Genomic DNA, 25,427 nt, shown 5'->3' with positions numbered 1-25,427 from the left:
TTTCAATTTGAAAACCGTACGGAACCGTATTGAAAACCGTATGCATTGACTCTCCATTGAAAACTGTTTGCCAAAAGATGCATCAGGTTGTGTCCACTTTGCATCCTGTATGGTTTTGTCAGTTTTTTTTCCCCGAACCCAAAACCGTAGCCTACGGGTGCATTCACACCACGTTTTTGCAATACATTTCCCGTATACATTTTCAATGTGAAAGCCATATGGAACCGTATTGAAAACAGTATGCCAAACAATGCATCAGGTTGTGTCCGTTTTGCATCTCATACAGTTCTGTCAGTTTATTTCTTGTACCCAAAACCGTAGCCTACCACGGTTTTTTGGTCCTGGTGAAAAACCGTATTAAACCGTATAGGTTTTTTTTTTTTTTTTTTTAACATGGGAGTCAATGGGAACCGTACAGAACCGTATGTGCGTACAGTTCCATCCTGTTTTCACCATACCGTTTTTTTTTACTTTGCACAGTTTTTTTCTTGGAATTTCAATCAAACAAGTGAAACTTTATTCATAATGCAGTGAAAAGTTAAAAACGTTATAAGTTTTTTTCTTAAAAAACGGATGCAACCGGACATAATTTTTTAAACTATATACGGTTTTTAGCCATTTACAGGTTAAAATTTGTACAAACGTTTTGATACAGTTTAGTCAGGTCTTGAGGAATAATTTTCATTAAAAAACCTGATACAGGAACTGTGTTGCAAAAACGTGGTGTGAACCCAGCCTTAGGCTGCGTACACACCTTGTTTTTAGCCTACGGTTGCCAGATCCAGCTGGGGGAGGGGGAAAACCGGGCGCTCCCGTACCCCATCCATTTACTTTAATGAGCAGTACGGCTGGCGTACAGGAGCGCCCGGTTTTCCCCTCCCCCAGTCGGATCCAGCAACCTGAAAACAAGGTGTGAATGCAGCCTTAGCGCCAAAAGTCTCAGCCTGGCCACCTTCTAATGACTGACAGCTGTCACCGTGGTTCATTAGACATGTGGTCAGGTCCGGATTTCCGGTTGTAATATGGATACAAGAATACGGCCATGTTACTCCAGTGGAAAACCGGCCTAAAATAAATGGAGACCTAACGGCCCCTTGAGAATGAATGTTAGGGTAAATCCATGCCTGGTCCTTGTGGCCCCAGCAGACACTTCTGTCCTCAACTTACTCCCTTCTCCCCATATAAATGCACATTCATGGCCTGCCCATCAGCTCATACATGTACAACGATCCCTAAACTTACAATGGCCTCAACATACAATAGTTTCAACATACAATGGTCTTTTCTGGACCATTGTAAGTTGAAACCAGACTCAACATACAATGTACAGACAGTCAGGATCTGTGAAATGTGTCAATGGCCGGAAGATGTGACCAATCAGAATGGGCATTTCACTGGTAAAACCCCTGTATTACTGAAGCGTATGCACTGACTGATGTCTGGTAGTGCCCCCTACAGTACAGGGAGGTATTACATGTTCTTTACTCTTTACCTGTGCCAGGGTTAGCTGCTCCTTTGGATACCAGGGGAGGGCGGCTCCATGTTACTTTTTTAGGACATTGCATACTGTACGGGACCCCGAAGAAGCTTCTGTCCTCTACATAGTCCAGTGTTTCCCAAGTATGGTATCCCCCAGCTGTTGCAAAACTACAACTCCCAGCATGCCCGGACAGCCTTTGGCTGTCCGGGCATGCTGGGAGTTATAGTTTTGCAACAGCTGGAGGCTCCTTGCTTGGGAAACACTGATATAGACAATGATTACAGCTCCCAGCAGATCTTTCTTACTTTTTTTATATGTAAGGATTTGCTTTATCTATATTAGTTATCTACTTATTTTTATTTAATTCTCCCTTTTTCCTATTTTTGGATGCCATTTTGATACCTTTAGAACCAATTACCAGGTTTCCATAGAGTTCTGGTCTCAACGTACAATGGTTTCAACATACAATGGTCGTCCTGGAACCAATTAATATTGTAACTTGAGGGACCACTGTATAAGGGGGATGCAAATCATAAAATGTTGCAGGATCTTGTACTACCTTTTTTTATTGGACTAACAAGATACTGCAACATTTTACGATTTGCAAAATCTGCATCACTGGACTAATAGGGCTACTGAAATTTACTGTATATGGGGGAGAAATGGATGAAAGCTTCGGAAAGTGCATAGATGGCTTCAGAAAAGGTTTCTAATAATGTGTCTATGTATAACCTATTATACAGCAACTATATTATACCTATAATACCAGACCTCACGGTGCAGGTGTACCTACCTCTGAACGGGATGCTTGAGTACTTCTGAAGGTTCTCCCCCAGCTTCTCATAGTCCACCTGTTCCCGGTCATTGAAGGGGGTAGATATAGGAGGGTAGATGCCCGAGATGTCCAGAGCTGGCTTTGTAGTGCTGGCCAGCTTGTGCATACCCCTGGGGGTCCCAGCATGGCAGAGACCCCTCATACAGAGCGGGAGCAGAGGTCGGAGCAGCATTTTTGGAGCGGTGTTCCTCAGTGAGTGTCAGCCCAGGTGTCTGAGAGGCCTGGAAGGAGTTAATCATTAATGCAGAATTACCAGGACACTGTGCGTTACCCAAGACATGATACAAACAAGTAAAACATCTGCTTTACCCCCAGGCCTAGTGACTGACACCAGGACTGCAAAGATGGCCGCTTACTGCTGTGCGGTGTGGTGCACCGGCCGGTCAATTCTAATACTGTACATACCTTTTGGGCTGCCTGGTGCTGAGGCCTTACAGGACGCCTTCAAATCTGCCTCATTGAACAGCCCCCTGCTGGTTCACTGCTTGTACTGGTGCAATGCATTCTGGGATAAGTCAGGTTTGAATACAGTGGTCCCTCAAGTTACAATATTCATTGGTTCTGGGACGACCATGGTATGTTGAAACCATTGTATGTTGAGACCATAACTCTATGGAAACCTGGTAATTGGTTCTAAAGGCACCAAAATAGGAAAAATAAGTAGATAACTACATAGATAAAGCAAATCCTTACATATAAAAGTAAGAAAGATCTGCTGGGAGCTGTAATCACTGTCTAAGTCAGTGTTTCCCATGCAGGGAGTAGTGTTGAGCGGCATAGGCCATATTCGAATTCGCGAATATTCGCGAATATATGGACGAATATTCGTCATATATTCGCGAATATTCGCATATTCGTTATATTCTCGTTTTATTTTCGCGTATGCAAAAATACGCGTTTGCGAAAATTAACATATGTGAAAATTCGCATATGCGAAAATTAGCATATGCTAATTTTCGCATATGCGAATTTTCGCACGCCAGTCTCACACAGTAGTATTACAGCCTTCTTTACACCACACAAGCTGGAAGCAGAGAGGGGTGATCACTGTGATGTGTACTGTGAAGAAAAAAATAAAATAAAAAACGAATATTCGTAATTACGAATATATAGCGCTATATTCGCGAAATTCGCGAATTCGCGAATAATATTCGAATTGCGAATATTCGCGAGCAATACTAGCAGGGAGCCTCCAGCTGTTGCAAAACTACAACTCCCAGCATGCCCGGACAGCCAAAGGCTGTCCGGGCATGCTGGGAGTTGTAGTTTTGCAAAAGCTGGGGCCACCCTGCTTGGGAAACACTGGTCTATGTAGAGGACAGAAGCTTCTTCGGGGTCCTGTACAGTACACACAGTGTCCTAAAAAAGTAATGGAGTCGCCTTCACCTGGTGTCCAAAGGAGCAGCTAACCCTGGGACAAGTAAAGTGTACAGAACATGTAATACCTCCCTGTACTGTAGGGGGCGCTACCAGACACCAGTCAGTGCATACGCTTCAGTAATACAGGGGTTTTACCAGTAAATTGCCCATTTTGATTGGTCGGTTCTTTCAGCCATTGACACGTTTCACAAATCTGGATTGTCTGTAGCATTGTATGTTGAGTCTGGTTTCAACTTACGATGGTCCAGAAAAGACCATTGTATGTTGAAACTATTGTATGTTGAGGCCATTGTAAGTTGAGGGATCACTGTACTCTTTGAAAACCTTATAGACCAGACCTGATTGTAGATGATAGGTGGCTACAACTGTGTCCAGTCCAGGGAATCCTATATGAACACTTATTTCTTACAATACCATTTGTTACATTGTTTCAGAAGAAGTAAAATGAATCAGCATGGAGTCCAAACTGTTTTGCTCGCAGGCGATTTTTTTAAGACTGGATTTCTGCACAATAAGCTCCTATTTTATCCCCAGACTGCTGGGACATCCAATGCTTACCTGAGCGGATTCCATCACAATAATAAACATGATCGATTCTTTATGAGAAATCTGGAATTTAAAGGGTACCTCTCATCAAAAAAACTTTTGATATATTATAGATTAATGTATGCAGAATAACTTCACAATTGCATGTTATTAAAAAATATGCTTCTTTCTATTTAATTTTCCACTTTGAAGAAATGACCACTAGGGGTCTCCCTACCAGTCCTGGCAGCAAGCATTTCAGACTCATGCTGGAGTCCTAAACACTACGAGCTGCCAGTCTGCTTTGTTCACAAAGGAGAACACTCAGAGCTGCCAGCCTGCTTTGTTCACAGCCTGTTTGGCTGTGAACAAAGCAGGCTGGCAGCTCTGAGTGTTTAGGACTCCAGCATGAGTCAGAAATGCTTGCTGACAGGACTGATCGGGAAAAATACAATAGAAAGAAGCATATTTTTCATTAACATGCTATTGGAAAGTTATTCAACATTCATTAATCTTAAATATATCAAAAGTTTATTTGATGAGAGGTACCCTTTAAAAATCTGCCAGGAAATTCAGCATTGTGCTCAGTGTAGCATGATCCCATTGAAGACAACGATCGTACCTTCCTTGTCACTTGATGTGATGATGGCAACATAGAATGCAGGCCTTCCATGTTATGTCAAGACTAAGAACCACGTGGTACAAAACCCGTCAGCATTTCTGTTGCGTTTTTATAGCTCACTAACACACATAATTTATCTTCTATTTTCTATTGGGAGCTGGGAAACCCAACAAATCTTGCTATAAACAAGAATGTTCTCATTCACTGATAGCAAGCAGGGAGTTTGAAAACAATTAGAGATTGAAACACAAAAGGGGAGATTTATCAAAAACTTTAGAGGAAAAGTTGACCAGTTGCTCAGATTGTTTCTTTTATTTTTAAAAAGGCCTCTGCAAAATTAAAGAAGCAATCTGATTGGTTGCTATGGGCAACTGGTCAACTTTTCCCCAACGTATAAAAATAGACTGTCATTAAACTTAAAGGAGAACTCCAGAATATAAAAATTGTCCCCCATACTGCCGGCAGTAAAAAAAAATAAAGATGTACATACCTTCCTCTGCTCCCCCGGTGCCTCTGGTAACCGTCTCCGGTCTCCGCCGTGATCCTCTTCCTGGTTGCTGGTGGTCAGCGAGTCATACTGCACTCAGCCAATCACCGGCCGCAGTGAAGTCCTGGATCGGCGATAGGCTGAGCGGCAGTGTGATGTTTTCGGCCCTCGCAGCAGGTGCCGGTGTAGTGAAGAATTGTGTGTCTTGAAGCGTTCTCACACTGCCGCTCAGCCTATCGCCGGCCGAGTCGGGACTTCACTGTGGCCAGTGATTGGCTGAGTGCAGTATGACTCGTCAGGAAGAGGATCGCGGCGGAGACCGGAGATGGTTACCGGAGGCCCCGGGGGAGCGAAGGAAGGTAGGTACATCTTTATTTTTTTACTGCCGGCAGTATGGGGGAACAATTTTTATATTCCGGAGTTCTCCTTTAGTTTATTTAGCACAACCGTTCTCCAAAGTTATTATTTTCCTATTTACTGCACAGTACGTGGATGCTAATTGTATCTTGAAGAATCATGAGGCCTCTGAACAGACTAGGAGTTAAGTTTATCCATTAGGTCAGTGTCGATCCAGGACCTTTGTATTTTAGGGATTAACCATCTATAGATGATCAGACTGTGCTTACCCTGCAGGGGATCGTTCATGTAAAACATAGTTAAACATTACAAATGTTGAGTTCTACTGTTTTGATTATGACCAAAGTCTGCATCTTGGGATGCTCAACAAAAAGACTGATCTTCTTTAACCCCTTAAGGACCAAGTCTATCTTCCCCTTAAAGGGGTACTCCGGTGGAAAACTTTTTTTTAATTAAAATGAACTGGTGCCAGTAAGTTAAACATATTTGTAAATTACTTCTATTAAAAAATCTTAATCCTTTCAGTACTTTTAGCAGCTGTTTACTACAGAGAAAATTCTTTACTTTTTGAATTTCTTTATTGTGTTGTCCACAGTGCTCTCTGCTGACACCTCTGTCCGTGTCAGGAACTGTCCAGAGCAGCATAGGTTTGCTATGGGGATTTTATCCTGCTCTGGACAGTTCCTGATATGGGCATCAAGTGTCAGCAGAGAGCACTGTGGACAACACAAAAAAGAAATTTAAAAAAATAAAGATTTTTCCTCTGTAGCAAACAGCTGCTAAAAAGTACTGAAAGGATTAAGAATTTTTTAATAGAAGTAATTTACATCTGTTTAACTTTTTGGTACCAGTTCATTTAAAAAAAAAAAGTCTTCCACCGGAGTACCCCTTTAAAGGGGTTCTCCGGTGCTTAGACATCTTATCCCCTATCCAAAGGATAGGGGATAAGATGCCTGATCGCGGGAGTCCCACTGCTGAGGACCCCTGGGATCTTGCACGCGGCACCCTGTTTGTAATCAGTCCCCGGAGCGTGTTCGCTACAGGTCTGATTACCGGCGACCACATGGCTGGTGGCGTGTGACGTCATGCTCCGCCCCTCAATGCAAGCCTACGGGAGGGAGCGTGATAGGGGATAAGATGTCTAAGCACCGGAGTACCCCTTTAAGGACCAGAACATTTTTTGCACATCTGACCACTGTCATTTTTAGCATTAATAACTCTGGGATGCTTTTACTTATTAATTTGATTCCGAGATACTTTTTTCATGACATATTCTTCTTTAACATAGTGGTAAATTTTCGTCAATATTTGCATCATTTCTTGGTGAAATTTTTTTAAAATTTGGCTATTTTCTAAGTAAATGCCTCATATGTGCATGTGAAGTGTTCGGCGGGCGCAGTAGAGGGCTCAGAAGGGAAGGAGCGACAATGGGATTTTGGAGAGTGAATTTTGCTGAAATGGTTTTTGGGGGGCATGTTGCATTTAGGAAGCCCCTATGGTGCAGGAACAGCAAAAAAAAAAAAAAACACATGGCATACTATTATGGAAATTACACCCCTCAAGGCACGTAACAGGGGTCCAGTGAACCTTAACACCCCACAGATGTTTGACGAATTTTCGTTAAAGTCGGATGTGTAAGTGAAAAATATTTTTTGCTGTTTTTTCCCCAAATTTACAATTTTTACAAAGGGTAATATGAGAAAATGCTCCCCAAAATTCGTAACCCCATCTCTTCTGAGTATGGAAATACCCAATGTATGGATGTCAAGTTCTCTGCTGGTGCACTACAATGCTCAGAAGAGAAGGGGCGCCATTGAGCTTTTGGAGAGAGAATTTGTTTGGAATGGTAGTCAGGGGCCATGTGCGTTTACAAAGCCCCCATGGTGCCAGAACAGTGGACCCCCCCCCCCCACATGTCACCCCATTTTTGAAACTACACCCCTCACGTAATGTAATAAGGGGAGCAGTGAGCATTTACACCCACAGGTGACCGACCAATAGCATGGATAAGAGGGGTGGCACCCCTTCCACCTCAAACCTATGCCTTCAGGGGGATCAGGGGTGTCTTGGATAACCCCGGTCCCCCTTATTTTCCAGGTCACCGGAGACCCGTATGTCCCGGAATCGCAGCAAATCACTGGTGTAAATTCACCGGCGATTTGCGGCGATCGCTGACATGGGGGGTCTCAGGACCACCCCTGGGCATTGGCACGGGATGCCTGCTGATAGATATATTCCTATTTACTGCACAGTAAGTGGATGCTAATTGTATCTTGAAGAATCATGAGGCCTCTAAACAGACTAGGAGTTAAGTTTATCCATTAGGTCAGGGTCGATCCAGGACCTTTGTATTTTCGGGATTAACCATCTATAGATGATCATACTGTGCTTACCCTGCAGGGGCTCGTTCATGTAAAACATAGTTAAACATTACAAATGTTGAGTTCTACTGTTTTAATTATGATCAAAGTCTGCATCTTGGGATGCACAACAAAAAGGCTGATCTTCTTTAACCCCTTAAGGACAAAGCCCATTTTCACCTTAAGGACCCGGCCATTTTTTGCAAAACTTACCACTGTCATTTTAAGCATTAATAACTCTGGGATGCTTTTACTTATGAATTTGATTCAAGATTGTTTTTTCATAACATATTCTACTTTAACATAGTAGTAAATTTTCGTCAATACTTGGACCATTTCTTCGTGAAAAATTCTAAAATTTCATGAAAAATTTAAAGTTTTAAGCTCTCTGCTTGTAAGGAAAATAGACATTCCAAATAAATTATATATTAATTTACATATACAATATGTCTTCTTTATGTTTGTATCATAAAGTTGACATGTTTTTACTTTTGGAAGACATCAGAGGGCTTCAAAGTTCAGCAGCAATTTTAAAATTTTTCACGAAATTTTCTAAATATGAATTATTCAGGGGCCAGTTCAGTTTTGAAGTGGATTTGAAGGGCCTTTATATTAGAAATACCCCATAAATTACCCCATTATAGAAACTGCACCCCTCAAAATATTCAAAATGACATTCAGAAAGTTTGTTAACCCTATAGGTGTTTCACAGGAATAGCAGCAAATTGAAGGAGAAAATTCAAAATCTTCATTTTTTACAATAATAGGAGTAATACAATAATAGGGTAATAGGAGAAACAGACACCCAAAATTTGTAACCCAATTTCTCTCGAGTAAGGAAATACCTCATATGTGTATGTCAAGTGTTCGGCGGGCGCAGTAGAGGGCTCAGAAGAGAAGGAGCGACAATGGGATTTTGGAGAGGGAATTCTGTCAGTGCATGCTGGGAGTTGTAGTTCTGTAACAGCTGGAGGCTCACTGGTGGGGAAGCACTGAGTTTGTCTGTTACCTAACTCAGTGTTTACTCACCAGTGTGCCTCCATCTGTGGAAAAACTACAACTCCCAGCATACACGGTCTGTCAGTCCATGCTGAGAGTTGTAGTTTTGCAACAGATGGAGAGGTTTGTGCACCCACCCCCCTCCTGCCCCATGTGAATGTACAGGGGACTTTTTCTCCTTTTACCCCTTATGAAATGGAAAAGTTGTCACGCCCCCTCCCATAGACTTGCATTGAGGGGGCGTGACTTCACACAGGGCGGAGTCGTGACGTCATGATCTTCCGTCTACGTGGTCGGGAGCCAGACCCTCCAGCGCTTCCGGAGCAGTAACAGGTGGGAGCTGCGTGCTATATTGTGGGGGTCCCCAGTGGCGGGACCCCCATGATCAGACATATTATCCCCTATCCTTTGGATAGGGGATAAGATGTCTAGGGGTGGAGTACCCCTTTAAAGGCAGCACAGGTGTGTTTCAATGGGTGGGGTGGCTGATGTGTGGGAGGGAGAAAAGTGACCTTACACTTACAAATGTGGTGCAGAACTGTGAAGAAAGCCTTGTGGGGTGTAGGTTAGTTGGGGTGTTGCTGTTCTAGATACTGAAAGGGCGTTGTTAACCCCTGTCACTCGTGACGCCAGGGTGAGGGCCAAAACTCTGTAGTGATGCTGGGCCCATCGCCACCCCTCCCAAGAGCGATAGGTGAGTGTGAAACAAATAGATTGTCCACAGCAGTGCTGAACTTAAAACTTGCGGAATCCCTACTGAAGACTTTCTGTATTTGCAATAACGGTAACAGTCCAGATAACAGAGTCTATTGAAACAGCACAGCAGTGATTGACAGATGCTTAGGACCGGAAAGTTCTTTCTAGCTCTAGAGGATTGTATTTGCATAGATCCACCGGATCCAGGGGTTTGACCAGGTCCGGAGATCCTGCTGAGGTAACAGGGAATTATATGAACTATCCGTCTCTAGCGCAGGCCTAGGCCGCAAGGCTTAGGCCCAGCAATTTGTCTCGCAAGCTGCGGAGGTCCCACCTCATCCAGAGTCAGCATCCCAAGAGAGAAATCAAGATGGAAATCATATAAGCTCCCTTATATGGGCAGGGGCTGACCGGTTTGGATTGGTCCAATCAGCTGTCACTCACCGTTACATTGCATTGTTGGTGATCACATGTCATGAGAACCACCCAAGGTCCTTCAGCAAAACAATAGCGTTCTGAACTAAGTCACGTGACCCGCAGGTCCTGCGACGCAACCAAGGTAGGAATCTTTAATAGACATATCTACATATTTATTTACATAAATATTAACTAACTGAGGGGTGACGAGGGGCTAGCTAAGGTAGAGGACCCCCACTGTTCCTAGGGACTCTGTCTTTGGAGACCTCACCACAAGGTAACGTATGAAATACGGTACAGGGACATCACAAACCCCCTTACTTAAAACAAGTCGACCCCGACGCCTGTCCCCTAAGGCAGAGGAACTAGGACAGGATTATTAATGCGTTCTATACATCCTGACAAAATCTGAATAGACATTGGATACCCTCACATTTTCTGGATACTCTTACTAGTATCTTGACTAGACATTATGAAGCTTACTATACATCTTGAAGCTTACTAGACATTGTTGAAGCTATCTAACCTTTAGTTTCTAGCTCCCTAGACAATTTTTATAGCTCTCTATAACATTTATGAGGCTAACTAGACATTTATGTAGTTCTTAAGATATTTATAAAGCTCACTAGACATTTATATGCAGCTTTTTTTTACATTTAGTTTCAAGCTGTCTAAACATTTTTTGAAATCTCACCACATTTTTTCTTTTTGCCACGATGTGTCACCTGTTAGTACACAGAAGGGTATATTGGCTTGCCCGAGGCCCTCTACCAATAAGGTTAGCTACTAGGGTCTATCGGCTACACGCTACTTACCCCTAGAACACAACAGTATAACCTACCTAGGTTACCTTTAGAAATAATGTTTAGAAATGTTTAATCTTTAGCTCGCAAGAGCATCTACTGGCCAGGTAGAGCATCTCACACACGTAATAAGGAGAAAAGAGAAATATGAGTGTACCTAACAGTGGCAGGAATTGGATATCAATAGGCTACAATTCCTAAACTGTTTCTTGAATGTGAGATATATTTTTGTTTTGTGTACTGAGAAGACTGAGGTAGTACATTTAAGTGAGCAATTTGGTGTACTTAAAAGACAGAGGTAGTACATTGAAGTGAGTCATTGAAGGTACTATGTGTGCAGGTACTGAATGTGTATCTTGGTACCTTTAAGGGTAGTTTACCCTGTGTAGTCCTTTGAGACCGGTGCCAACGATTGGTGACTGTAACAATGCTACTCTTGTAGGAGCCAGGAGAGTCACCCATTTAGCAACCGCTAAAACACCTTGTAAATGTTCCTAGTGTATGTACTTGTGTACAAGGACTACTGACAATTGTTTCTTTTGTGTAGAAGTGCATCTAGCGGACATTTTTCATGTACAACATTTACTTACATTTTATGTACACAGACACAAAGCTATTTTTTCTGTGTACAGGAACCATAGACATTTGTATTACATAGACTTACATATTTATTAACACTCCAACAAGGTTCAGGCACATACACCTGATAAGTGCACATTTTAGCAAGAGAGTCCTATAAATATAGGGTTATGTACATAGAACGGACGTGTAAGGATCTGCAGTCCACCTACACTAGGAGTCTATGGGAAACATGGCCTTACCACAATCAGCCGGGCATAAAACTTGCAAATCTCCTACTGGCTAGGAGTCTCTTGACCTGATGGTCAGGCACAAAGCTTGATGGTTACGTTGCTGAACTTGAAACTGGAACAATCTTAGCACAGTCTTGCTAGGCACATGTCTTGAACTTGGTTACTGGAAAACAAAATTGGTTAGCAAAGAAAACAATAGAAATTACTTTACAGTCCTTCAAAAGAAATTTTTCCGGAATCTTCTTGTGCCTCTTGTAGATCCTCTATACCACCCAACATCTGGAGCAGGCGAGGAGTTAATGTAACTCTCCCACACCACATTTGTGAGAGTAGAATGGGCAACAGTAGGATTCAAAGTGACCAGGGGTTTACTGGTCGGGATCAAGGTTGGTGCATAAGGTTTTAGCCTCATCTCCATATCAGGAGTGGACCAAAGCACTTTCGTTGGTACCCTGGAAGCAGGCAAACTCTCCACGTCGGAAGAGGGCCTTGGTACATACGTTGGTTCCTGTGCAGGAGGCAAACTCTCATTGCTCCGAGAGGGCCTAGGTATGTACGTTGGTACCTCTGGAACAGACAAACTCTCATTGCTCCGAGAGGGTCTAGGCACGGTCTTTGGTCCCCGCAATTTGGGATTACTTTCTTGGTCTTGAACAGGTCTTGATACTTTGCTGTACACAGAAGATGACTGATGCTGTAGAGGCTCCTCCTCCTTGAGTACGTTGGTGGAGGCATCAGGAGCAGACCACTTCGGCCTCAGGTTGAAGGGATCCGATTCCCAATCTGTAGATGTAAAGTATTTGAAGGGAAGCTGTGGTTGGGACTGTTGGTCTTGTGACCGCTGCAGCCCATTCTCCACGCAGGCTCTGGACGGGGGTGTACTCCACAATTTCCCCCACCTCCAGGGAGAACTTTTTGTGAAGAAATGGCCTCTGTACTGGTCACTGGTTTACGAGGATGGTTTGCCCTGTATGGCAATCTAGGAGTGTCCCATAACCTCTGACCTTGTCGAACTTGGCCACAGTTGCTCTTTGTCGTTCTAAAGGCTCCTCCCCTTCTCGGGGATGATCCCACTTGCGTATGTAGAGTACCTCCATCTCTTTAGTATTCTCCTGATAACGAATTCTTTCTTCAGGAGGCAAATGCACATGCTTTGGGGCGTACAGTTCTCTGTGTTGGGCCTTTAACTTGTCCATCAGCTCAGCCAGCTCGACTTCCTGATGGGCCCTTTCCCTTTGTGCGGCTGGAATTGGTGGGAGTGGCTTCCCAGGTATAAGTTGCAGAACCGCATGCATATACTCGATGAGTCCCGGCTCGTCCCCAAAAATGCACTGGGGAAACTCTGGTGAGCACGGTCGAGCACTTGGCAATCTGGATAGGGGTATTTCAGCTTCAGGGCTAGAAAAGGCCGCCTCTGGCGGGGTACTCACTGCAGACTCCTCCGATGGGATTTTGTCCCACGAGCCCCAAGTTCTGTGGTGAGGGGACAATCTCACCGGTGATGCACCTCCAGGTGTCCCTGCGCTCTCCGCTGGAGGTGTGTCCGGCTAGTCATCGTCTTCATCGGGCAGTGGGGGAAGATTGCAGGCCCCCTCTTCATCCAATGACAACCGCTGCAGGCGGTCGGCAATGTCTTGGAATAGTTGGGCTGCGACTGCCACAACTTTCCACTGTTCAGGCGCCATTTTGCTGTTCTCACCACGTGGAACGCTGCTCTCTCCGGCTCCTTGTGCAGACTGAAGAGGTCGCTGTGCGTGGTGTCTTTTATATTGGGCTTCCCCAAAATGGCGGCCGGCAGGAAGGACGCCATCGGTGCAGCCCCGACTTCCGGTCCTCCCAGAAACAACTTCTCTGTTTCCAAGTTCCCTTTCGGTTGCGACACAGCAACTTGGCAGCCACGCTCAGGGGCGGGTCGTGGCGCAGCGCGGGACTTCTACGCGCGCTTCTCCGGCAGCAGGTTAACTCCTCCCGTGCTGACCGGACCAGAGGATTGAAGCATGAATTTGTTTCGCAATTTACACATTGGAGCAAATAAATCTTCGCCTCCCCCCTTACTTTTCGCGTGGCCCATGGTCCTGCACTACACTTAGGCCCTGTCAGGTTGAGTCCCTTGGTGACCTGGGGGCTCTCCTGCAGTGATATTTTACCCTGATCCCTACACATCCATAGCTTTGCATGGATCAGCGTTCTAGGGGCTCGATTGCTCAAGCCTGTAGCTCAGGCTGGGAGCAATCAAACGCCGATCAGACACAACGGAGCAAGGTAAGGGGGCCTCTGCTCGTATCCTAGCTGATTGGGACATCGTGATTTTATCGCGATAGTCCCGATCAGCCCAACTGAGCTGCCAGGAAGCTTATACTTTTGTTTTGGACGTGGCAATCAACTTTGATCGCCGGGTCTGAAGGGTTAATAGTACGCGGCACAACGATCTGTGCCGCGCGCTATTAGCCCAAGGTCCCGGCTATCATTAGCAGCCGGGACCGACCCGGTATGATGCGGGGTCATGGCGTGACCCCGTTTTAAATACCGGGACCGGATGACTTAACCACCAAATCAAGTCAAGTCACCATTATCAAGATACGGGTGTGTGCCATAATCAAGTGCCGCAAGTCCACCCCAACCCCCCCCCCCCCCCCAGTCTGAACTGTGTCCAAGTGAAAAAGTCTGCAAGAGTTAAACCAACTATGTGCAAAGTTAGGCCGGAGGCCATGTTGCGCGCCAAAAAGTCTTTTGCACCTGCAAGGGTTAACTTGATGGTCGAGAAGTGTGCGAAAGGTTCCCGCCAGGGTCAGCGTCCCGCCCCCGGGCATGGATGTTATATCGTAGTGTCCAGTCCGAAGTGGAACTTGAAAGGTCCGCCCCTTTATGCCAGGGGGCCGGATGAAGAGGATGCACCGCTGAGTGGTTTCGGGTCCCAGGCCCCGCTAATGACTCCTCAGTGCTAGTGTCCAGCACCTGGAAGGCTTCAAATCTACAGTCATTCCAGTAAGTCAAGTCTATGTCTGTTGTCACTACTATCTACAGTCTAGTCAAGCCTCAAGTCAATTATCTAAAGTCTATTACAAGTATAATTGGTCCCAGCAAGCTGCGAGGTCCTTCTGTTTCCCTGGCCATCTCTCTGGGATTCTAGCCTAGCTGTGAAGATAATAACACCTATCTGACCTCAGTAAAGCCTGCGTAAAACCATAACCTGGTTGTGGACTCTAATTTTCACTGCCTAACTATTGGAATAGCAGAAATACCCAAAAACCACTCATGTGTCACGAACATTAGGGGTTCATAACACCTTGCTCCTGGGGTGAATACCATCTTGCCCCATTCACCTACACCGCTACACCCCGTGGTCACCGCCATCACTGTGGGTCACCACAGTTATTCTCTACATTATAGAAAAAGTTTTTGCAAACGACAGCTTTCATTATTGCATTTTAGTTTTTTCCTCCTTGCCTTATAAGAGACATAACACTTTATTTTTGTTTTCTTCTACTGAGTCATATAAGAGCTTCTTTTTAGCTTGACCAAATGTACTTTTGTACTTTCGCTAACTCTATTAGCAGATCAAAGAGTGGCCAGCACTAAGGCCTGTAAAAGACCTTCTGCTGTTATGGAAACCAATTACCGTATTTTTCGCCGTATAAGACGCACTTTTTCTTGCCCAAAACTGGGGGGAAAAAGTTGGTGCGTCTTATACGGCGAATACACCCCTATCGCGGCGGTCCCTGCGGCCATCAACGGCCGGGACCCGCAGCTAATACAGGACATCACCGATTGCGGTGATGCCCTGTATTAACTCTTCAGACGCGGTGATCAAAGCTGACCGCCGCGTCTGAAGGGAAAGTGACACTAACCCGGCTGTTCAGTCTGGCTGTTCGGGACCGCCGCGATTTCACCGCGGCGGTCCCGAACAGCCTGACTGAATAGCCAGGTTAGTGCTTACAGGACACCGGGAGGGACTTTACCTGCCTCCTCGGTGTCTTCTCCGTTCAGGGATCCCCTGTATGGCCAGCACTCTCCTTCCTCGTCATCACGTCGTCGCGTATGTGCGTCGGCGTGCGTAACGACGTGATGGCGGTGACGGAGAGCAAGCATACCCGGCCGGCAGCAGAGACGTTCTGGAGCGACGGCGACAGCGATGGAGCGACATCCAGGGCAGCGGTGACGGTTCCGGAGCGGCGGGGACATGTGAGTATTACCTCCTATGCAGTGGTCTTCAATCTGCGGACCTCCAGATGTTGCAAAACTACAACTCCCAGCATGCCCGGACAGCCAACGGCTGTCCGGGCATGCTGGGAGTTGTAGTTTTGCAACATCTGGAGGTCCGCAGATTGAAGACCACTATTGGGTTCAAAATCTTAATTTTTTTTAGATTTTGCACCTATAAATTGGGTGCGTCTTATATGCCGGCGCGTCCTATAGGACGAAAAATACGGTAGATCCCCTCAATCACATAAGCAAGAAAAACCTTTTCAACTAGCCACAGTGGAGAGCACTAATAAAGAGTGTACATCAGTGCGTTAAATTGATATTAAGGGGCATCATGTAATGCCTTATTTGTCCTCTGGGGACACTGCATAGCAATTGAACTCTCGTTGCCAGACAAGACAACCCAAGATTATTATATTTTATAATAACTTTATTTTACTAAGTATCAATGCTTTTTACAACAGTTTACCCTATATAACAAATTAAATGACTGTACATAAACCATTGTACACTATATCAACAATCTGCATTTACAAAAATAATATTCTAAAGTATTCACTATCATCACATGGGGGGAATCTACTATGTTCACATCGGCAATAAATAAGAAAGCCAGCGACGTGTCTCCCCTTTACAATTGCTTCTCCGAGCCAAGGTTTGTTCTTTTCACCAATGCTTCCCGGGTGTCCGACTGCCACTGCTGCACAAGATCTGTAGGGGTCTTACCATCCTGGGTCACACACAAGGGAGAATGGGAGTTAATTGGATGAAAAATATGGCAACTATAGCCCTCTTGGTCAAATCTTTACACAATTAATAATCAGTGACTAATGGGATTATTAGGACCAAAATTTGAACCACAGGGGTTTTGTAGCCAAAAAACTAATGTTAAAATGCAATGTCTAAAAGTGAGCTAAAGTAGGCCATACTAGGTATGTGTTGGCCAAACTTACTGATTTTGATGAGACCAGCCAACAGTCTCTCCGAATTCAAAGATGGCAGATGTTGGAGGGGAAGAGAAGGATCTGACATGTTGCATTTTAACTACTGGATCCTTTTGTCCTTTGAGAAATTGGCCACTGCCAGAGGAGTCTGGAAGCAGCTTTCTCCTCCCTCTCCATTCAAAACACATGCACACTTTGCTCAAGGAGAAGTCTTGTGGTAAAAAACTTGGGCCCCCCACAATCTCCTGTATGAAGCCCCGGCTCTCCCCCCCCAGAGCGGCACATCACAACCCCCATAGGAGAGCCGTTCAGCTATCTTCGGGCTCTCCCATAGAGATATTTGGAGGGGCCATGGCGGCTCCCGTTTTGGGCAGGGTCTTGGTGCGCCACTTTGGGGGAGAGCCGGGGCTCCATACAGGAGATCACGGGGGGCCCCAACAGTCAGACCCCCCCCACAGGTTTTTCTACCACAAGACTTCTCTTTTAAAAAAACTTTTGGTATGTCCACTTCCCCACCAATCTAAGCTGAGCGCTTCTCTCCCCCCTCTCTATGCCAGCAACAATCCCATAGACTTACATTGTAGGTTTGTCTCTGGCACAAAGCCGGGAGAAAGCGCCATTAGTGCACTCTTCTCTTGGCTCAATCTAGGAATCGGACATGGTACACTGATACTCAGATCCCGACCAATCAAAACTTTTGACATGTTACTACAACATGTCAAAAGTTTTTAAAGTGACAGTGCCCATTTCAGTCTTAAAAGTTTAAACACTCCTTGGTCAGCACAAGGGCCCCATAGAGCATACAACAAGGGCTCTATAACACATAACAATTTTAACCCTAGGGTTGCAGCCTTGTCCACCTATAGTTAAGTCTAGGAAGGAATTTAAGGTTGCCAAACCACTAAAACCACTAAATGTTTTTGTTTTGTGGATGTTCTCCATTAAATACTATTGATGGCCCTGAACTAATCATCCCTCCTACATCTTGGTATATAGCCATAACCTCCTGAGGTCGGCCATACAATACATTATTCACACAGGGTCGTAGACATATTAAGGCTCTACTTACTCCATTCTTTGTCATCATGTTGGCTCCATATATTATCAGCATTTTGATAATTTTATATCTGTTAAGTCTGACGGCATCATGTAAGGCAGTGTCACCTTCCTGCAACCAAAAACCAAAAGTATAGTGTTATTAAACAGATCAAACTGTTCTGGAGGTTCCTATAAAATGTGGGAAATCTGAAAAGTCTTACCAAGTTATCAAGTTGTCTTATAGCAAGACTCTCCTTGTTAACCATAGCAACCAATCACAGCTCAGCTTTTATTTTACCAGTGCTCGGTAATATATGAAAGCTGAGCTCTGATTGGTTGCTATGCTGGGGCGGACTGAGCGGCCGATCCGATCGGAGGTCTTTCGAGGGCCTGGATGGTTAAGGGCCCACCACCGCCGCCGCTACTGAGGATCCGGGACACTCGACCCAGATCCCCAGCAGACAGCGCTGCCTTCTCTGTTATGAGCGATACACGCCCATACAGGAGAAGGCATCCCCTCTGTCTCAGCTGCATCTGCAGCTTACACAGAGGAGACGTGACCTCCGCCCCCACGCAGCACGCAGTACAGGCACCGGTGATGTCACTCATCGGTGCCTGTACTGTGGTGGGGAGAAGACACGGGCCCTGCTGCTGAGGAGATCGCTGCGTGAGACATCAGGTGAGCATCATTTTTAATTTTATTTTTTTTAACTCTGCATATACCTATGGGAAAGAGGGGGGGAAGTGTAACTTAGCATATACCTATGGGAAAGGGGGGGCAGTGTAACTCTGCATATACCTATGGGAAAGAGGGGGGGTGTAACTCTGCATATACCTATGGGAAAGGGGGGTGTAACTCTGCATATACCTATAGGAAAGAGGGGGGCAGTGTAACTCTGCATATACCTATGGGAAAGAGGGGGGTGTAACTCTGCATATACCTATGGGAAAGGGGGGGTGTAACTCTGCATATACCTATGGCAAAGAGGGGGGGTGTAACTCTGCATATACCTATGGGAAAGAGGGAGGGGGGTGTAACTCTGCATATATCTATGGGAAAGAGGGGGGGGGTGTAACTCTGCATATATCTATGGGAAAGAGGTGGGGGTGTAACTCTGCATATACCTATGGGAAAGGGGGGGGTGTAACTCTGCATATACCTATGGGAAAGAAGGGGGGGTGTAACTCTGCATATACCTATGGGAAAGAGGGGGGGTGTAAAGAAAGAGGGGGGTGTAACTCTGCATATACCTATGGGAAAGAGGGGGCTAACTCTGCATATACCTATGGGAAAGAGGGGGGTGTAACTCTGCATATAACTATTGGAAAGAGGGGGGTAACTCTGCATATCCCTATGGGAAAGAGGGGAGTGTAACTCTGCATATACCTAGGGGAAAGAGGGGGGTGTAACTCTGCATATACCTATGAGAAAGAGGGGGGGTGTAACTCTGCATATACCTATGGGAAAGAAGGGGGGTGTAACTCTGCATATACCTATGGGAAAGAGGGGGGTGTAAAGAAAGAGGGGGGTGTAACTCTGCATATACCTATGGGAAAGAGGGGGGTGTAACTCTGCATATACCTATGGGAAAGAGGGGGTGTAACTCTGCATATACCTATGGGAAAGAGGGGGGGTGTAACTCTGCATATACCTATGGGAATGAGGGGGGGTGTAACTCTGCATATACCTATGGGAAAGAGGGGCGGTGTAACTCTGCCTATACCAATGGGGAAGGGGGGTTAACTCTGCCTATACCAATGGGGAAGAGGGGCGGGGGTGTAACTCTGCCTATACCAATGGGGAAGAGGGGGGGTTACTCTGCCTATATCAATGGGAAAGGGGTAGGTTACTCTGCTTATACCTGTGGGGAAAAGGGGGTTTAACTCAGCCTATACCTATGGGGAAAGGGGTGGGGGGAGGACTCTGCTGCCTATACCTAAAGAGAAAGGAGGGTTAACTCTGTTCCTATACCTATTGGGAAGGGGGTGTAACTCTGCTGCCTATGCCTATGGGGAAGGGGGGGTTAAGTCTTCTGCCTATAACTATGTCGAAGGGTGGGGGGCTAACTCTGCTGCCTATACCTTTGGGGAAGTGGTGGTTAACTCTGCTGTCTATACCTACAGGGAAGGGGGGTTAACTCTGCTGCCTATACCTACAGGGAAGGGGGGGCTACCTAACTTTATACCTGGATGCCTAACTACTTACCTACATACCAGGCTATATAACTACCTACATACCCAGCTACCTAACTATGTAAATACCTGGCCTTCATACATGGCTGACTAACTACCTAGCTAGCCCCTTACCTACCTGGCTTGTCACCTACCTACATATCTGGCTTTCTGATCTACCTACCTAGTTACCTATTTACCTGGCTACCTACCTACTTGCCATTTTTCTGTGCATACAGGGGCAGCTATCTGGGGGATTTACCCGCAGGGAGCATAACTACCTACCTGGGGGACATTACTACCTGGGGGCGTGATCTACTAGGGACCACTACCTCCTGGGAACATTACCTACCTGTAACTTCCGTAAGCAGCACCTTATTTTCTGTCCGCTAACACAAAATACACTGATAGTGCCCCTCCTGAGACTAGACTCTGGATCCACCACTGGGTGGAGGGGGGTGCTGGCTACATACTTGACTAACTTCCTGGCTACCTAACTTTATACCTGGATGCCTAACTACTTACCTACATATCTTGCTACTTACCTACATACCTGGCTACCTAACTATGTACATACCTGGCCTTCATACATGGCTGCCTAAGTACCTAGCTAGTCACCTACCTACATATCTGGCTTTCTGATCTACCAACCTAGTTACTTATTTACCTGGCTGTCTACCTGCCCTTTTACTGTGCAGTACACCAAGGAGGGCATTATTACAGTTTGTGGGCCTATAGATGGGAAGATTGTGTAGAGGAGGGGAAGGCACTGGAAAAATGCAGAGTCTGACATGTTTGTCCTGCAGATGTTAAGAGATCCACATGACAGTCTTATACGGACGGAGAAGAAAAGAAAAGAGGACGCCGCTGTAACTGTAATCACTTATATGGTATCACATCCTGTGTACAGCTGATATCTACCGCCATATGGTCCTGTATATAATAAGATCCTGTATAGTATACTGGTCTGTGTACAGTGGTTTTATTCAGTACAGTATGGCTGTATTATCCAGTTATTGTGTGATGGTATATATTTACTCCTTGTATGCCAGTATTATTGGTCATGGAAATTTACCTACATTAAAGTGTTTCTTATATATATATTTTAGTTTATTGTGTGTGGGGTTTGGGTGGAATTGGGGTGTGGCAGAAGATTGATGAGCGTCAGAGGCTAGCAGGGGCCCTTGCCTTTTTTTTTTTGCCTTTTTTTGGTCCGCCCCTGTTGCTATGGTAAAATTTTGACCTCTACCCAGAGTCAGCCTTATGTTAAATGGTGCCATGATGGGTACTTTGTGTTAGAGACACCCCTTAAAATTGCCATACAGTGTGCATTGATGTACAAATAAACACAACATACATTACCCAATATATGCCATATGATAGTGCTACTGTATGTGATAGCACTGTATGTGGCTTTTGACCTGGACTGAAAGCTGTAGTAAACTATGGTTTGGATATAGTCGAAAAATAAGCAGAATGGAGTCCCCATCTGACTCCATTCAACTTATTGAAATGATTGGGGTATGGCGTAGATCTGGCAGGAATATGACAGCTGGGGGGGGGGGGGAACTTGACTCTGATAAGTATAGAGGCCATTGGCATGGCCCACCTCCACCAATATTAAGAGGGGTATCGGTGCCTATATTTAGCAGAATGCATGGTTATCTCTTGACCTGATTGACACCTGATTGATGTAAAATCTAGGAAACGGTTGACTGACCCGCCAAGAATATAATAGGTTATAGAATTCTCAAAGCGTGCTTTCTATAATCTGCAATGTTCCAGACAGTCAAAAGAGATATAAACCAACACTACAAAAGCCTTACCCGGTCTTTACTGTTTATATCCACTCCAGTGGCAATGAGATGTTCCACTATGTCTGCATGGCCTGTGCGGGTAGCGACATGCAGAGGAGTACTGCGAACCTGAAAGATTTCCCCCCCAAAAAATGTTTTTATAAATCCATTGAATAATGATTACCATAGGCAAAAAAAGAAAAAAATTCAATATTGTATGCAGAAAAATTGAAATTTAGAACTAGTCACTTTGCGTCTCAAGCCTCAGGGAATTCCTAGTGTCTTTCAAATGAATAGACTTTTAAGTGTTTTAGCATGCTGACTTGCTGTGCATATTACTTTTTACTTTGCAGTAAATGCTGATACCTTGTCTTTCACGTTGATTTCGGCTCTGTTGTCTTGAAGAAGCTTTACAGCATCCAGTTTACCGCCACGACAGGCCCAGTGAATGGCTGTGCTATCCAGCTACATAGAAAACATAAAAAATAAATAAAAAATTCTTACATATTTTTTTTTGGTCTAGGGCAGTAATGGGTCATTGTCAGGTAATTTCTTTAAGGGTTAATTTAACCTTCCTGCTGGTGAACTATAGGGGTCAGTGCCACTAATCCTGGTGGTATAGTGTGGTGAAGAGGTTAATCATACATGGTCTTAAGACTCAAGTAATGTCTTCTCTCTTAGGTTTTGTTCACACGGCGGAATTTCCGTGCAAATTCAGCCGCAATTTAAAGCCCATCCCAGTCAATGGGATTCCGCTGTCCTATTCACACAGCAAAATTTTCGCATTCTGCTAAATTTTAAAACCGGCTTTTAAATTTAGCAGCATTGTGGGCAGAATCATATTGAACTCAGTGGGGCTTTGCATTTCTGCAGAATTCTGTGATTTAAGCACACAGTAATTCTGCTAGAATTCCGTCCAAATTCAGCCGGAATTCGACAATTCTGCAGAAATTATGCTGCAAGCTTTGCAGAGGGGAATTGCCGAAATTCCGCCATCTGAACATAACCCCAGGGTGCAGTAACACCAGATTTCCACTCTCCGACAGCCAAATCCGATGGGAGAATTTCAAAACCTCCTGCTGCCGTAGCCCATTCATTTCAATGAGCCAAGTGGAGTCAAGCTAGTGACTCCACTCGGGTCATTTTTCTACCATATCCAGTTTTTGGCCTGTGCTGAAAACCTTGGTATGCTACGGTTTTCTGTCCAGGCCAATAACCGGATATGGATGGAAAATATCCAGAACAGAGTCCCTAGCTGACTCTGGTCAGCTCATTGAAGAGTGGAAATGTGGTGTGAATTGCCCTCCTGAATGCTGTTCACATCTCCATTGGAGGCTCCGTTCGTTGCTATATCTACCAGGGAAAAAATGTGCAGTATACTAGACTATTATTTCTGGTATAATGACGGACACCGCGACAGAAAACAACAACTATAATACTGCTTCTTAAAATGCTTTACTGTCTTACCCGATCCAAAAAGTTGACAGAGGATCCAGAGTCTATGAGTTTCTTGATGATTTCTATGTGTCCCTCCAGGGAAGCTCTATGGAGAGCCGTCCGCTTGAACTGCAAAAATAATACCACTCATTTATTATGTGATTTTTACATAATAGCTAACATACTGTAGACCAGTACCAGCCATATAAGACGTATTATCCGAGCAATGAGGTGGTGCGGTACTATACTAATTTACTCGATATCATATAAAACAGATCAATTGCATCCATAAGGCAAAATACTCAAGTCCCTCACTTTCAAAGGGGGTCTCCAATATTTCCTCTAAGTTTGGGGCCAACAAAAACCACAAAATACATTATATAACAATGTGGTGGTCCCCCATGCAAACAGCCATTAGTATAGGGTGTATTTCTGTCTGAGACCCATTTTAGGGTGCATTAACACCACATTTTGTACATACGAGTGCCGGATCCGGCGGGGGGAGGGGCAAACCGGGCGCTCCCGTACCCCAGCCGGATCAGCCCGTGACTCCATTTACTTTAATGACCCGACCGGAGTCAAACGGTGACTCTGCTGGTCAGCTCAGTTTTGACCCATATGCGGTTTCCTGACCGGACCTAAAACCGTAGTTTGCTACGGTTTTAGGTCCGGTCCAAAACCGCATACGGGTCAAAACTGAGCAGACCAGAGTCACCGTTTTACTCCGGTCGGGTCATTAAAGTAAATGGAGTCACGGGCTGATCCGGCTGGGGTACGGGAGTGCCAGGTTTGCCCCTCCCCCCGCCGGATCCGGCACCCGTATGTACAAAACATGGTGTGAATGCACCCTTAGAAAAATGCCCCACTATTCAATGAAAACCTCCTTCACCTTTTGCTCAGTAGTCATCCCTATAGGGCCTCCACCATGTATTGCTTGTATTTGACAGGCCCTAATTCATAGACAAATATCTGCAAGAATATGGATGATGAGAGATATAGAGAAGAACCCAAGGGGGCCCCTGAGTAGGTGTTGGTATTTGTTCAGATATAACTGATAGTAATATGGTATGGAGATGTAGACCAGAAGGTCTGCTTTGGCCAGTTGTTTGGAAGCATCAATAGTGAAGAATTTTTTAATATTCTATATGCAGATAAAATAAATATTTGAATAAATGTTCTTAGAAAAGAAGTCCCTTAAAGAGTCCTCTGTCCTTGATCTCACCCCTACATCTAGCCCCGGGACTTTCACATGTAATTTAAATTAGTTACAACCGTGGATTCCAAAAGCTTTGGTGCTTCTATTTTTAGGCTAATAAATAAATAATTACAGAGATGTCACATGAGCGGATCGCCTTACAGCCCATCTGGTAATATGTGCAGCGCTTGCGGCTTTCAATCATGTTGTCGGTGGACTAGGCCAATGATAATGAGTGTTGTGATTATTGAACATAGAACATAATCTCAGGGCAAACCTCTGGCTCGGGCTAAGGAATGGAATGAGAAATGTGCGCCAAGAAATGTCTTGATGAGACGCTCTCGATACCCAAATGTCTCCCAGCGAGCAGGCCAAGAAGACCTTTTATAGACATACCTCATCACAAGTGTCTGGAGAACCACCGTCTTCCAAGAACCTCTCGATTATATTCATCTTTCCTTCAACGGCGGCTTTAAGGAATGTCTCTGGGCTGATCGGTCCTGTCTATAGGAAAACATTTATTATTTTTTGACTGATTGTATATTTTCCTTTACCGACATGATGTTGACCCATAGTAGAGAGTCTTTGGTATCATTGGCTTCACCATTGGTGGAGTCCTGGCATTCTTCTATTAATATTGATATGAGACCTTAGCGAGCAGATTAGACATACTTACAATCTCCTCTGTTTCTGGCTTTGGTTCTGGTGCCACCACTTGTGACATCCTCTTCTTGCGCTCTTGTCTCCTTTTGCGAATTTCAATTAGGTTTTGTATTCCGCCAACATCTACTATTTCTTTTCGCAAATCCACAGATGTCTTCCGCACCCGCTCTTCACCCTGTAAGAGTCAATATGCATTGGGTGGTTAA

The 25,427-nt window shown here is 44.9% G+C and overlaps 2 protein-coding genes across 6 annotated transcripts in view; both read right to left on the bottom strand.

Annotated features, from left to right (window-relative positions):
* Positions 1-5,354, bottom strand: part of HOGA1 (4-hydroxy-2-oxoglutarate aldolase 1) — a 70,530-nt gene extending 65,176 nt beyond the window's left edge. The window contains exons 1-2 of one of the 2 annotated variants that reach the window (XM_056530862.1): positions 5,333-5,354; positions 2,274-2,536 (exon numbers count right to left, since the gene is read on the bottom strand). In XM_056530862.1, the coding sequence (XP_056386837.1) occupies positions 2,274-2,487 (214 nt within the window). In that variant the 5' untranslated portion in view covers positions 2,488-2,536; positions 5,333-5,354. Of the gene's footprint in view, positions 1-2,273; positions 2,537-2,720; positions 2,782-5,332 lie in introns of those variants that run through there. The other variant, XM_056530861.1, reaches the window with a different exon arrangement.
* Positions 5,355-16,428: 11,074 nt separating this feature from the next.
* The window catches only part of ANKRD2 (ankyrin repeat domain 2), a 60,923-nt gene continuing 51,924 nt past the window's right edge, over positions 16,429-25,427 (bottom strand). For all 4 annotated transcript variants that reach the window (XM_056530866.1, XM_056530865.1, XM_056530863.1 and 1 more), the window contains 7 exons: positions 25,235-25,396; positions 24,955-25,062; positions 23,394-23,492; positions 22,293-22,391; positions 21,957-22,055; positions 17,990-18,088; positions 16,429-16,706 (listed from right to left, as the gene is read on the bottom strand). In XM_056530866.1, coding sequence (XP_056386841.1) covers positions 16,608-16,706; positions 17,990-18,088; positions 21,957-22,055; positions 22,293-22,391; positions 23,394-23,492; positions 24,955-25,062; positions 25,235-25,396 — 765 coding nt within the window. In that variant the 3' untranslated portion in view covers positions 16,429-16,607. The remainder of the gene's footprint in view (positions 16,707-17,989; positions 18,089-21,956; positions 22,056-22,292; positions 22,392-23,393; positions 23,493-24,954; positions 25,063-25,234; positions 25,397-25,427) is intronic.

This window comes from Hyla sarda, chromosome 7 (genome assembly GCF_029499605.1).
Source record: "Hyla sarda isolate aHylSar1 chromosome 7, aHylSar1.hap1, whole genome shotgun sequence".
In the NCBI taxonomy this organism is placed as follows: Eukaryota; Metazoa; Chordata; class Amphibia; order Anura; family Hylidae; genus Hyla; species Hyla sarda.
Note: the sequence above shows the minus strand (reverse complement) of the source record. Positions and strands in the feature narration are given on the sequence as shown.